Raw genomic sequence first — 13,904 nt, forward strand, 5'->3', positions numbered from 1 at the left:
CTGTATATGTGACACAGTGCACTCCCTGATGTCTCCAGCAGAGGTCACTGCTCCTATATACTGTATATGTGACACAGTGCACTCCCCGATGTCTCCAGCAGAGGTCACTGCTCCTATACTGTATATGTGACACAGTGCACTCCCTGATGTCTCCAGCAGAGGTCACTGCTCCTATACTGTATATGTGACACAGTGCACTCCCTGATGTCTCCAGCAGAGGTCACTGCTCCTATACTGTATATGTGACACAGTGCACTCCCCGATGTCTCCAGCAGAGATCACTGCTCCTATACTGTATATGTGACACAGTGCACTCCCTGATGTCTCCAGCAGAGGTCACTGCTCCTATACTGTATATGTGACACAGTGCACTCCCTGATGTCTCCAGCAGAGGTCACTGCTCCTATACTGTATATGTGACACAGTGCACTCCCTGATGTCTCCAGCAGAGGTCACTGCTCCTATACTGTATATGTGACACAGTGCACTCCCTGATGTCTCCAGCAGAGGTCACTGCTCCTATACTGTATATGTGACACAGTGCACTCCCTGATGTCTCCAGCAGAGGTCACTGCTCCTATACTGTATATGTGACACAGTGCACTCCCCTGATGTCTCCAGCAGAGGTCACTGCTCCTATACTGTATATGTGACACAGTGCACTCCCCGATGTCTCCAGCAGAGGTCACTGCTCCTATACTGTATATATGACACAGTGCACTCCCTGATGTCTCCAGCAGAGGTCACTGCTCCTATATACTGTATATGTGACACAGTGCACTCCCTGATGTCTCCAGCAGAGGTCACTGCTCCTATACTGTATATGTGACACAGTGCACTCCCTGATGTCTCCAGCAGAGGTCACTGCCCTATACTGTATATGTGACACAGTGCACTCCCTGATGTCTCCAGCAGAGGTCACTGCCCCTATACTGTATATGTGACACAGTGCACTCCCCGATGTCTCCAGCAGAGGTCACTGCTCCTATACTGTATATGTGACACAGTGCACTCCCCGATGTCTCCAGCAGAGGTCACTGCTCCTATATACTGTATATGTGACACAGTGCACTCCCCGATGTCTCCAGCAGAGGTCACTGCTCCTATACTGTATATGTGACACAGTGCACTCCCTGATGTCTCCAGCAGAGGTCACTGCTCCTATACTGTATATGTGACACAGTGCACTCCCTGATGTCTCCAGCAGAGGTCACTGCTCCTATACTGTATATGTGACCACAGTGCACTCCCTGATGTCTCCAGCAGAGGTCACTGCCCCTATACTGTATATGTGACACAGTGCACTCCCTGATGTCTCCAGCAGAGGTCACTGCCCCTATACTGTATATGTGACACAGTGCACTCCCTGATGTCTCCAGCAGAGGTCACTGCTCCTATACTGTATATGTGACACAGTGCACTCCCTGATGTCTCCAGCAGAGGTCACTGCTCCTATACTGTATATGTGACACAGTGCACTCCCTGATGTCTCCAGCAGAGGTCACTGCTCCTATACTGTATATGTGACACAGTGCACTTCCCGATGTCTCCAGCAGAGGTCACTGCTCCTATACTGTATATGTGACACAGTGCACTCCCTGATGTCTCCAGCAGAGGTCACTGCTCCTATACTGTATATGTGACACAGTGCACTCCCTGATGTCTCCAGCAGAGGTCACTGCTCCTATACTGTATATGTGACACAGTGCACTCCCTGATGTCTCCAGCAGAGGTCACTGCCCCTATACTGTATATGTGACACAGTGCACTCCCCGATGTCTCCAGCAGAGGTCACTGCTCCTATACTGTATATGTGACACAGTGCACTCCCCGATGTCTCCAGCAGAGGTCACTGCCCCTATACTGTATATGTGACACAGTGCACTCCCCGATGTCTCCAGCAGAGGTCACTGCTCCTATACTGTATATGTGACACAGTGCACTCCCCGATGTCTCCAGCAGAGGTCACTGCTCCTATATACTGTATATGTGACACAGTGCACTCCCCGATGTCTCCAGCAGAGGTCACTGCTCCTATACTGTATATGTGACACAGTGCACTCCCCGATGTCTCCAGCAGAGGTCACTGCTCCTATACTGTATATGTGACACAGTGCACTCCCTGATGTCTCCAGCAGAGGTCACTGCCCCTATACTGTATATGTGACACAGTGCACTCCCTGATGTCTCCAGCAGAGGTCACTGCTCCTATATACTGTATATGTGACACAGTGCACTCCCTGATGTCTCCAGCAGAGGTCACTGCTCCTATACTGTATATGTGACACAGTGCACTCCCTGATGTCTCCAGCAGAGGTCACTGCTCCTATATACTGTATATGTAACACAGTGCACTCCCCGATGTCTCCAGCAGAGGTCACTGCTCCTATACTGTATATGTGACACAGTGCACTCCCTGATGTCTCCAGCAGAGGTCACTGCCCCTATACTGTATATGTGACACAGTGCACTCCCTGATGTCTCCAGCAGAGGTCACTGCTCCTATACTGTATATGTGACACAGTGCACTCCCTGATGTCTCCAGCAGAGGTCACTGCTCCTATATACTGTATATGTGACACAGTGCACTCCCTGATGTCTCCAGCAGAGGTCACTGCCCCTATACTGTATATGTGACACAGTGCACTCCCTGATGTCTCCAGCAGAGGTCACTGCTCCTATATACTGTATATGTGACACAGTGCACTCCCCGATGTCTCCAGCAGAGGTCACTGCTCCTATACTGTATATGTGACACAGTGCACTCCCTGATGTCTCCAGCAGAGGTCACTGCTCCTATATACTGTATATGTGACACAGTGCACTCCCTGATGTCTCCAGCAGAGGTCACTGCCCCTATACTGTATATGTGACACAGTGCACTCCCTGATGTCTCCAGCAGAGGTCACTGCTCCTATATACTGTATATGTAACACAGTGCACTCCCCGATGTCTCCAGCAGAGGTCACTGCTCCTATACTGTATATGTGACACAGTGCACTCCCTGATGTCTCCAGCAGAGGTCACTGCCCCTATACTGTATATGTGACACAGTGCACTCCCTGATGTCTCCAGCAGAGGTCACTGCTCCTATATACTGTATATGTGACACAGTGCACTCCCCGATGTCTCCAGCAGAGGTCACTGCTCCTATACTGTATATGTGACACAGTGCACTCCCTGATGTCTCCAGCAGAGGTCACTGCTCCTATATACTGTATATGTGACACAGTGCACTCCCCGATGTCTCCAGCAGAGGTCACTGCTCCTATACTGTATATGTGACACAGTGCACTCCCTGATGTCTCCAGCAGAGGTCACTGCCCCTATACTGTATATGTGACACAGTGCACTCCCCGATGTCTCCAGCAGAGGTCACTGCTCCTATACTGTATATGTGACACAGTGCACTCCCTGATGTCTCCAGCAGAGGTCACTGCTCCTATATACTGTATATGTGACACAGTGCACTCCCCGATGTCTCCAGCAGAGGTCACTGCTCCTATACTGTATATGTGACACAGTGCACTCCCTGATGTCTCCAGCAGAGGTCACTGCTCCTATACTGTATATGTGACACAGTGCACTCCCTGATGTCTCCAGCAGAGGCCACTGCTCCTATATACTGTATATGTGACACAGTGCACTCCCTGATGTCTCCAGCAGAGGTCACTGCTCCTATACTGTATATGTGACACAGTGCACTCCCCGATGTCTCCAGCAGAGGTCACTGCTCCTATACTGTATATGTGACACAGTGCACTCCCTGATGTCTCCAGCAGAGGTCACTGCTCCTATATACTGTATATGTGACACAGTGCACTCCCCGATGTCTCCAGCAGAGGTCACTGCTCCTATACTGTATATGTGACACAGTGCACTCCCTGATGTCTCCAGCAGAGGTCACTGCTCCTATATACTGTATATGTGACACAGTGCACTCCCCGATGTCTCCAGCAGAGGTCACTGCTCCTATATACTGTATATGTGACACAGTGCACTCCCTGATGTCTCCAGCAGAGGTCACTGCTCCTATACTGTATATGTGACACAGTGCACTCCCCGATGTCTCCAGCAGAGGTCACTGCTCCTATACTGTATATGTGACACAGTGCACTCCCCGATGTCTCCAGCAGAGGTCACTGCTCCTATATACTTTATATGTGACACAGTGCACTCCCCGATGTCTCCAGCAGAGGTCACTGCCCCTATACTGTATATGTGACACAGTGCACTCCCTGATGTCTCCAGCAGAGGTCACTGCTCCTATACTGTATATGTGACACAGTGCACTCCCTGATGTCTCCAGCAGAGGTCACTGCTCCTATACTGTATATGTGACACAGTGCACTCCCCGATGTCTCCAGCAGAGGTCACTGCTCCTATACTGTATATGTGACACAGTGCACTCCCCGATGTCTCCAGCAGAGGTCACTGCTCCTATACTGTATATGTGACACAGTGCACTCCCTGATGTCTCCAGCAGAGGTCACTGCTCCTATACTGTATATGTGACACAGTGCACTCCCTGATGTCTCCAGCAGAGGTCACTGCTCCTATACTGTATATGTAACACAGTGCACTCCCTGATGTCTCCAGCAGAGGTCACTGCTCCTATACTGTATATGTGACACAGTGCACTCCCTGATGTCTCCAGCAGAGGTCACTGCTCCTATACTGTATATGTGACACAGTGCACTCCCTGATGTCTCCAGCAGAGGTCACTGCTCCTATACTGTATATGTGACACAGTGCACTCCCTGATGTCTCCAGCAGAGGTCACTGCTCCTATACTGTATATGTGACACAGTGCACTCCCTGATGTCTCCAGCAGAGGTCACTGCCCCTATACTGTATATGTGACACAGTGCACTCCCTGATGTCTCCAGCAGAGGTCACTGCTCCTATACTGTATATGTGACACAGTGCACTCCCTGATGTCTCCAGCAGAGGTCACTGCTCCTATACTGTATATGTGACACAGTGCACTCCCTGATGTCTCCAGCAGAGGTCACTGCTCCTATACTGTATATGTGACACAGTGCACTCCCTGATGTCTCCAGCAGAGGTCACTGCTCCTATATACTGTATATGTGACACAGTGCACTCCCCGATGTCTCCAGCAGATGTCGCTGTTCGTTATTTTCTCACATCAGGCGGCGCTCTGGATTTTTACTTTGTCCCCAACTCCTCCTGTTCCTGTTTGAAGCCACACCCAATACGGCGCCAAACTGTGTGATGACGTCACGGGTTGCTTGTGATTGGTTGTCTGGGCTGTACCATGTTAGCAGGGGGGTTCTCTTTGTTTTGCTTTCCATTTCTGCCTGTCTTGTAAATCTGCCGTTCTCGCTCCCCCCTCTGAGCGCGCAGGGTGGTACAGTCTGGGCCTCGCTGTGTTCCGTTGTTCCCGGGAAGGCGTCCGGTGTCAGGTGAGCGGCCTCCGGTTCCGGTCTGTGTTCGTGTGTTGAGGCCGGTGCAGTCCCGGGTGGTCCCTGTACAGATGTGCGGTACCGGCTCCTCTCCGCGCTGTGTGTATGAGGCGGAGACCTTCATCTGTCAGACGATTATTTGGTGATTTTAGATTTTTGAATTTATTTGCAAATATTAAAAGTTGGTGAAATATAAGAAGTGACTGAAAGGGAGAGAGAATGTGCGGCTGTTACAGTGTATCTAATCCTGTATTGTTGTATCTAATCCTGTATTGTTGTATCTAAGCCTGTATTATTGTAACTAAGCCTGTATTGTTGTATCTAATCCTGTATTATTGTATCTAATCCTGTATTGTATCTAAGCCTGTATTGTTGTATTTAAGACTGTATTGTTGTATCTAATGCTGTATCGCTACGTCTGAGCCCATATTACTGTATCTAAGCCTGTATAGCTACGTCTGAGCCCATATTACTGTATCTAAGCCTGTATCGCTATGTCTGAGCCCATATTACTGTATCTAAGCCTGTATCGCTACGTCTGAGCCCATATTACTGTATCTAAGCCTGTATCGCTACGCCTGAGCCCATATTACTGTATCTAAGCCTGTATCGCTACGCCTGAGCCATATTACTGTATCTAAGCCTGTATCGCTACGCCTGAGCCCATATTACTGTATCTAAGCCTGTATCGCTACGCCTGAGCCCATATTACTGTATCTAAGCCTGTATCGCTACGTCTGAGCCCATATTACTGTATCTAAGCCTGTATCGCTACGTCTGAGCCCATATTACTGTATCTAAGCCTGTATCGCTACGTCTGAGCCCATATTACTGTATCTAAGCCTGTATCGCTACGTCTGAGCCCATATTACTGTATCTAAGCCTGTATCGCTACGCCTGAGCCCATATTACTGTATCTAAGCCTGTATCGCTACGCCTGAGCCCATATTACTGTATCTAAGCCTGTATCCCTACGCCTGAGCCCATATTACTGTATCTAAGCCTGTATCGCTACGCCTGAGCCCATATTACTGTATCTAAGCCTGTATCGCTACGTCTGAGCCCATATTACTGTATCTAAGCCTGTATCGCTACGCCTGAGCCCATATTACTGTATCTAAGCCTGTATCGCTACGCCTGAGCCCATATTACTGTATCTAAGCCTGTATCGCTACGTCTGAGCCCATATTACTGTATCTAAGGCTGTATCGCTACGTCTGAGCCCATATTACTGTATCTAAGGCTGTATCGCTACGTCTGAGCCCATATTACTGTATCTAAGCCTGTATCGCTACGCCTGAGCCCATATTACTGTATCTAAGCCTGTATCGCTACGCCTGAGCCCATATTACTGTATCTAAGCCTGTATCGCTACGTCTGAGCCCATATTACTGTATCTAAGGCTGTATCGCTACGCCTGAGCCCATGTTACTGTATCTAAGGCTGTATCGCTACGTCTGAGCCCATGTTACTGTATCTAAGGCTGTATCGCTACGTCTGAGCCCATGTTACTGTATCTAAGGCTGTATCGCTACGTCTGAGCCCATGTTACTGTATCTAAGGCTGTATCGCTACGTCTGAGCCCATGTTACTGTATCTAAGCCTGTAGCGCTACGTCTGAGCCCATGTTACTGTATCTAAGGCTGTAGCGCTACGTCTGAGCCAGTAACGTTGAATTTGCTCCTGTAACTTTGTATCCGATCCCTTATAGCTTTATCGCGGTATCTGAGCCGGTATCACGGTGCCTGAGCCGGTATCGCGGTATCTGAGCTCATCCATACCGCTTTGTATACCTCATGTCTCGTATCTTTCGGCCGTTCGGTCATCGCGGTCACTGGAGGTTTCCTGCAGGATTGTCTGGTCACATGATCCCGTTATTCGCCTGCACACATTTTCACCATTATCCTGACCGCGCCATTCTTCACCTCACGGAGGCGGCGGGTGCATTGCGTCTGTTGTGATTGGCGCCGTTGCTGGAGAGTTCGGTGCATTTTCTTATATTCCGATGGCCGTTTAATCATGGGAGACCTGGGAGCCGGATGGAGGACTCACCTCACCGTCTGGGGCCCCCGGGGGACTGATGGAGGACTCACCTGACTGGCTGGGGCCCCCGGGGGACTGATGGAGGACTCACATCACTGCCTGGGGCCCCCGGGAGACTGATGGAGGACTCACCTCACTGCCTGGGGCCCCCGGGGGACTGATGGAGGACTCAACTCACCGCCTGGGGCCCCCGGGAGACTGATGGAGGACTCACCTCACTGCCTGGGGCCCCCGGGGGACTGATGGAGGACTCACCTCACTGCCTGGGGGCCCCCGGGAGACTGATGGAGGACTCACCTCACTGCCTGGGGCCCCCGGGGGACTGATGGAGGACTCACCTCACTGCCTGGGGCCCCCGGAGACTGATGGAGGACTCAACTCACCGCCTGGGGCCCCCGGGAGACTGATGGAGGACTCACCTCACTGCCTGGGGCCCCCGGGAGACTGATGGAGGACTCAACTCACTGCCTGGGGCCCCCGGAGACTGATGGAGGACTCACCTCACTGCCTGGGGCCCCCGGAGACTGATGGAGGACTCACCTCACTGCCTGGGGCCCCCGGGAGACTGATGGAGGGCTCACCTCACTGCCTGGGGCCCCCGGGAGACTGATGGAGGACTCGCCTCACTGCCTGGGGCCCCCGGAGACTGATGGAGGACTCAACTCACCGCCTGGGGCCCCCGGGAGTCTGATGGAGGACTCACCTCACTGCCTGGGGCCCCCGGGAGACTGATGGAGGACTCACCTCACTGCCTGGGGCCCCCGTGAGACTGATGGAGGACTCAACTCACTGCCTGGGGCCCCCGGAGACTGATGGAGGACTCACCTCACTGCCTGGGGCCCCCGGAGACTGATGGAGGACTCACCTCACTGCCTGGGGCCCCCGGGAGACTGATGGAGGGCTCACCTCACTGCCTGGGGCCCCCCGGGGGACTGATGGAGGGCTCACCTCACTGCCTGGGGCCCCCGGGGGACTGATGGAGGGCTCACCTCACTGCCTGGGGCCCCCGGGGGACTGATGGAGGACTCACCTCACTGCCTGGGGCCCCCGGGAGAATGATGGAGGACTCACCTCACTGCCTGGGGCCCCCGGGGGACTGATGGAGGACTCACCTCACTGCCTGGGGCCCCCGGGGGACTGATGGAGGGCTCACCTCACTGCCTGGGGCCCCCGGGGGACTGATGGAGGACTCACCTCACTGCCTGGGGCCCCCGGGAGACTGATGGAGGACTCACCTCACTGCCTGGGGCCCCCGGGGGACTGATGGAGGGCTCACCTCACTGCCTGGGGCCCCCGGGGGACTGATGGAGGACTCACCTCACTGCCTGGGGCCCCCGGGAGACTGATGGAGGACTCACCTCACTGCCTGGGGCCCCCGGGGGACTGATGGAGGACTCAACTCACTGCCTGGGGCCCCCGGAGACTGATGGAGGACTCACCTCACCGTCTGGGGCCCCCGGGGGGACTGATGGAGGACTCACCTCACTGCCTGGGGCCCCCGGGAGACTGATGGAGGACTCACCTCACTGCCTGGGGCCCCCGGGAGACTGATGGAGGACTCAACTCACTGCCTGGGGCCCCCGGAGACTGATGGAGGACTCACCTCACTGCCTGGGGCCCCCGGAGACTGATGGAGGACTCACCTCACTGCCTGGGGCCCCCGGGAGACTGATGGAGGGCTCACCTCACTGCCTGGGGCCCCCGGGGGACTGATGGAGGGCTCACCTCACTGCCTGGGGCCCCCGGGGGACTGATGGAGGGCTCACCTCACTGCCTGGGGCCCCCGGGAGACTGATGGAGGGCTCACCTCACTGCCTGGGGCCCCCGGGGGACTGATGGAGGACTCAACTCACTGCCTGGGGCCCCCGGGAGACTGATGGAGGACTCACCTCACTGCCTGGGGCCCCCCGGGGGACTGATGGAGGACTCGCCTCACCGCCTGGGCCCCCGGGGGACTGATGGAGGACTCGCCTCACCGCCTGGGGCCCCCGGGAGACTGATGGAGGACTCGCCTCACTGCCTGGGGCCCCCGGGGGACTGATGGAGGACTCGCCTCACCGCCTGGGCCCCCCGGGAGACTGATGGAGGACTCGCCTCACTGCCTGGGGCCCCCGGGGGACTGATGGAGGACTCGCCTCACCGCCTGGGGCCCCCGGGAGACTGATGGAGGACTCACCTCACTGCCTGAGGCCCCCGGAGTCCCACCGTGTACAAGGCCTAAAGGGAATGGTCACACAGGTTCTGTGGTATCTGAGGGGTTGTCCAGGTAACATGTCCTCCTGTTCTGCTCACTGCCGCCCCCTGGATGTTTATACTTCTTGAGGGGGCGGGGCCAGTCACATGATGACCAATGGCTGCAGGAGGAAGAGGAGGATGTCGCGGTGACGATACGTGAGGTCCTGGTTTATCATGTGTTCCCTCCTCAGTATAATTTATTCTTCAGAGACCGCGCAGGGGGGCAGTAGTGAGGGGCAGGCGGGGCAGTAGTGAGGGGCAGGCAGGGCATTAGTGAGGGGCAGGGGGGCAGTAGTGAGGGGCAGGCGGGGCAGTAGTGAGGGGCAGGGGGGCAGTAGTGAGGGGCAGTAGTGGGGGGCAGTAGTGAGGGGCAGGGGGGCAGTAGTGAGGGGCAGGGGGGCAGTAGTGAGGGGCAGCACAGGACAGACCTTTTGTGCTCTTTAGGGTCTATTCACAGATTTGCGCAGGATTTCAGTTTACATTGAAATCTGCAGCAGAAAATCCCTCGCCAATAATCTGCGCAGAATACTGTACGTGTGAATAGACCCTTACAATCTCTTTACTCGGGTCCGTTATCCGGCACATGATCCTTAGACTTTGTATCCTATAATCATCTCATTTAAAAAGATCAGCGAGCGACCGAAGAACAAACTCTGATCACGTCTTCTGTGCGTCCAATTAAATCATCGTATTTGTTCATGTGACCGGTGTGAACGGAAGTGGAGGTCATGTGATAATGGAGATGTGTGAAGATCCTGATCAGTGAGAGAGGTGATCGTTCTGTGTATAAGGCTTTGATCAGTGAGAGAGGTGATCGTTCTGTGTATAAGGCTCTGATCAGTGAGAGAGGGTGATCATTCTGTGCGGACTGTGTATAAGGCTCTGATCAGTGAGAGAGGGTGATCATTCTGTGCGGACTGTGTATAAGGCTCTGATCAGTGAGAGGTGATCATTCTGTGGGGACTGTGTATAAGGCTCTGATCAGTGAGAGAGGTGATCGCTCTGTGTAGACTATATAAGGCTCTGATCATTGAGAGAGGTGATCGTTCTGTGTATAAGGCTCTGATCAGTGAGAGAGGTGATCGTTCTGTGCAGACTGTGTATAAGGCTCTGATCAGTGAGAGAGGTGATCGTTCTGTGCGGACTGTGTATAAGGCTCTGATCAGTGAGAGAGGTGATCGTTCTGTGTATAAGGCTCTGATCAGTGAGAGAGGTGATCGTTTTGTGTATAAGGCTCTGATCAGTGAGAGAGGTGATCGTTCTGTGTATAAGGCTCTGATCAGTGAGAGAGGTGATCGTTCTGTGTATAAGGCTCTGATCAGTGAGAGAGGTGATCGTTCTGTGTATAAGGCTCTGATCAGTGAGAGAGGTGATCGTTCTGTGCGGACTGTGTATAAGGCTCTGATCAGTGAGAGAGGTGATCGTTCTGTGCGGACTGTGTATAAGGCTCTGATCAGTGAGATGTGATCGTTCTGTGCGGACTGTGTATAAGGCTCTGATCAGTGAGAGAGGTGATCGTTCTGTGCGGACTGTGTATAAGGCTCTGATCAGTGAGAGGTGATCGTTCTGTGCAGACTGTGTATAAGGCTCTGATCAGTGAGAGAGGTGATCGTTCTGTGCGGACTGTATATAAGGCTCTGATCAGTGAGAGAGGTGATCGTTCTGTGCAGACTGTGTATAAGGCTCTGATCAGTGAGAGAGGTGATCGTTCTGTGCAGACTGTGTATAAGGCTCTGATCAGTGAGAGAGGTGATCGTTCTGTGCAGACTGTGTATAAGGCTCTGATCAGTGAGAGAGGTGATCGTTCTGTGCAGACTGTATAAGGCTCTGATCAGTGAGAGAGGTGATCGTTCTGTGCGGACTGTGTATAAGGCTCTGATCAGTGAGAGAGGTGATCGTTCTGTGCGGACTGTGTATAAGGCTCTGATCAGTGAGAGATGTGATCGTTCTGTGCAGTGTTGATCATCTTGGAGGTAATCATTTCCATCCACTAATGGTTGCGGTGACCTCCTCTAGTGATGGTTGCGGTGACCTCCTCTAGTGATGGTTGCGGTGACCTCCTCTAGTGATGGTTGCGGTGACCTCCTCTAGTGATGGTTGCGGTGACCTCCTCGAGTGATGGTTGCGGTGACCTCCTCGAGTGATGGTTGCGGTGACCTCCTCGAGTGATGGTTGCGGTGACCTCCTCGAGTGATGGTTGCGGTGACCTCCTCGAGTGATGGTTGCGGTGACCTCCTCTAGTGATGGTTGCGGTGACCTCCTCTAGTGATGGTTCAGGTGACCTCCTCTAGTGATGGTTGCGGGGACCTCCTCTAGTGATGGTTGCGGGGACCTCCTCTAGTGATGGTTCAGGTGACCTCCTCTAGTGATGGTTGCGGTGACCTCCTCCTCTAGTGATGGTTGCGCTGACCTCCTCCTCTAGTGATGGTTGCGGGGACCTCCTCTAGTGATGGTTGCGGTGACCTCCTCCTCTACTGATGGCTGCGGTGACCTCCTCCTCTAGTGATGGTTGCGGTGACCTCCTCCTCTAGTGATGGTTGCGGGGACCTCCTCTAGTGATGGTTCAGGTGACCTCCTCTAGTGATGGTTCAGGTGACCTCCTCTAGTGATGGTTCAGGTGACCTCCTCTAGTGATGGTTGCGGGGACCTCCTCTAGTGATGGTTCAGGTGACCCCTCTACTGATGGCTGCGGTGACCTCCTCTAGTGACCGCTCGTGCTCACTTGTCATAGTGTTCTTCTTCAGGACCGCGCACAGTCATGCCGCCATACTCTGCTGAATGATAAATGTTCCTGTGTCTCCGCACTCACGTCTGTGTTGTTCCATCTCTTCCAGCGTGGGGCGCTGCAGCTGTAGATCAGACTGAAGATGTCTTCTGCCGCCTTCATCCTGAGGAAAGTGCGCTGTGTAGAAACGTAGAGGGACACGTCTGGAGCCGTGACGGTAATACAATGGCGCTGATCTCTATTGGGCGGTACACTGTTATATGGCAGAAGAGTTATTGTTCCTATTTGTCTTCACTTAGGAGAATCTGAGACGTCACAAGACTCACAGCCATGGAGTCGGGAGACCCCGGTGACCTCCAGGAAAGACCCCTGTCTCCTTCCCCAATAGACCTGGAGGGGGACAGCGACTCTGGGATAGAGGACGAACCGCACGCAGAGGACAGCGGCTCCACCATCTTTGTATCGTTCAGAGGGGACATCGGAGATATAGACTTAAAGTGGAAGCTTGAGAAGATTTTACACGGGGTCCCCGATCTGATCAGCATGGGTAAGTGTCAGGGGTGTGTCCAGCTGTTGCGAAACCACAACTCCCAGCATGCCTGGACAGCCAAAGGCTGTCCAGGCATGCTGGGAGTTGTAGTTTCACAACAGCTAGAGGGCTGCAGTTTGAAAACCACTGCATTAAGAGATGAGATGAGAGGGAAGCTTTGATTTACCTTTCAGGGTCAGTGTGGATCCTCTGGAGGAGGAGGACAGACTTTTGGCTGTCCGGAGATGCGGAGAGCTGTAGTTTTGCAGCAGCTGCCCCCCAGAAGATGGGTTGTAACTATGGATGTAGGTGCTGATTCACACAACGTCCCTATGACGAGGCTGAATCACCTTCTAAAAATCAGAACCCTTTCAATTTTCCACCTACAGATCCATACGAGGGCGTGTTCTTTGTGCCAAAAATTTTACTTTTTAATGACCTTTAATAATTTCACCAGAAAATCTAAACCAGAAATTTTTTTTATTTTTGGGGCAATTGATAAACAATTTATATAGGTTTTATTTTACTACAAAAACTAAATTGTAACTACATGCGCCAAAATGAATGTTTAAAAAAAAATGTCATCTTCTGACCCCTATAACTTTTTATTTTTCCGCGTACAGGGCGATAATTTTTTGTGCAATAATCTGAAGATTTTATCGGTACCATTTTTGTTTTGATGGGACTTTTTGATAGCTTTTTATTCATTTTTCAGTGGTATAAAAAGCGACCAAAAATACGCAATTTTGGACTTTGGAATTTTGTTGACTGTGCAGTTTAATTAACCTGTTCAGGACGTGGGGCGTATCCATTGGACGATCCTCTTGTCCGGACAATTTTCGCTTTTACACTCTGGTCTTTTCCTCCTCGCCCTATAATACCCATAACTACCTACTATAATGATACATTTTAATTGTTCCATAACAAATTCTCCGAACCAAAA

General features: G+C 52.6%; 1 protein-coding gene across 3 annotated transcripts in view; it reads left to right on the forward strand.

The window, feature by feature from the left end:
* Window positions 1-5,273: 5,273 nt before the first annotated feature.
* The window catches only part of NCOA6 (nuclear receptor coactivator 6), a 56,267-nt gene continuing 47,636 nt past the window's right edge, over window positions 5,274-13,904 (forward strand). The window contains exons 1-3 of one of the 3 annotated variants that reach the window (XM_056548185.1): window positions 5,274-5,429; window positions 12,542-12,649; window positions 12,732-12,979. In XM_056548185.1, the coding sequence (XP_056404160.1) occupies window positions 12,763-12,979 (217 nt within the window). In that variant the 5' untranslated portion in view covers window positions 5,274-5,429; window positions 12,542-12,649; window positions 12,732-12,762. The other 2 variants (XM_056548187.1, XM_056548186.1) reach the window with 2 other exon arrangements.

Source organism: Hyla sarda, chromosome 12 (assembly GCF_029499605.1).
Source record: "Hyla sarda isolate aHylSar1 chromosome 12, aHylSar1.hap1, whole genome shotgun sequence".
NCBI lineage: Eukaryota > Metazoa > Chordata > Amphibia > Anura > Hylidae > Hyla > Hyla sarda.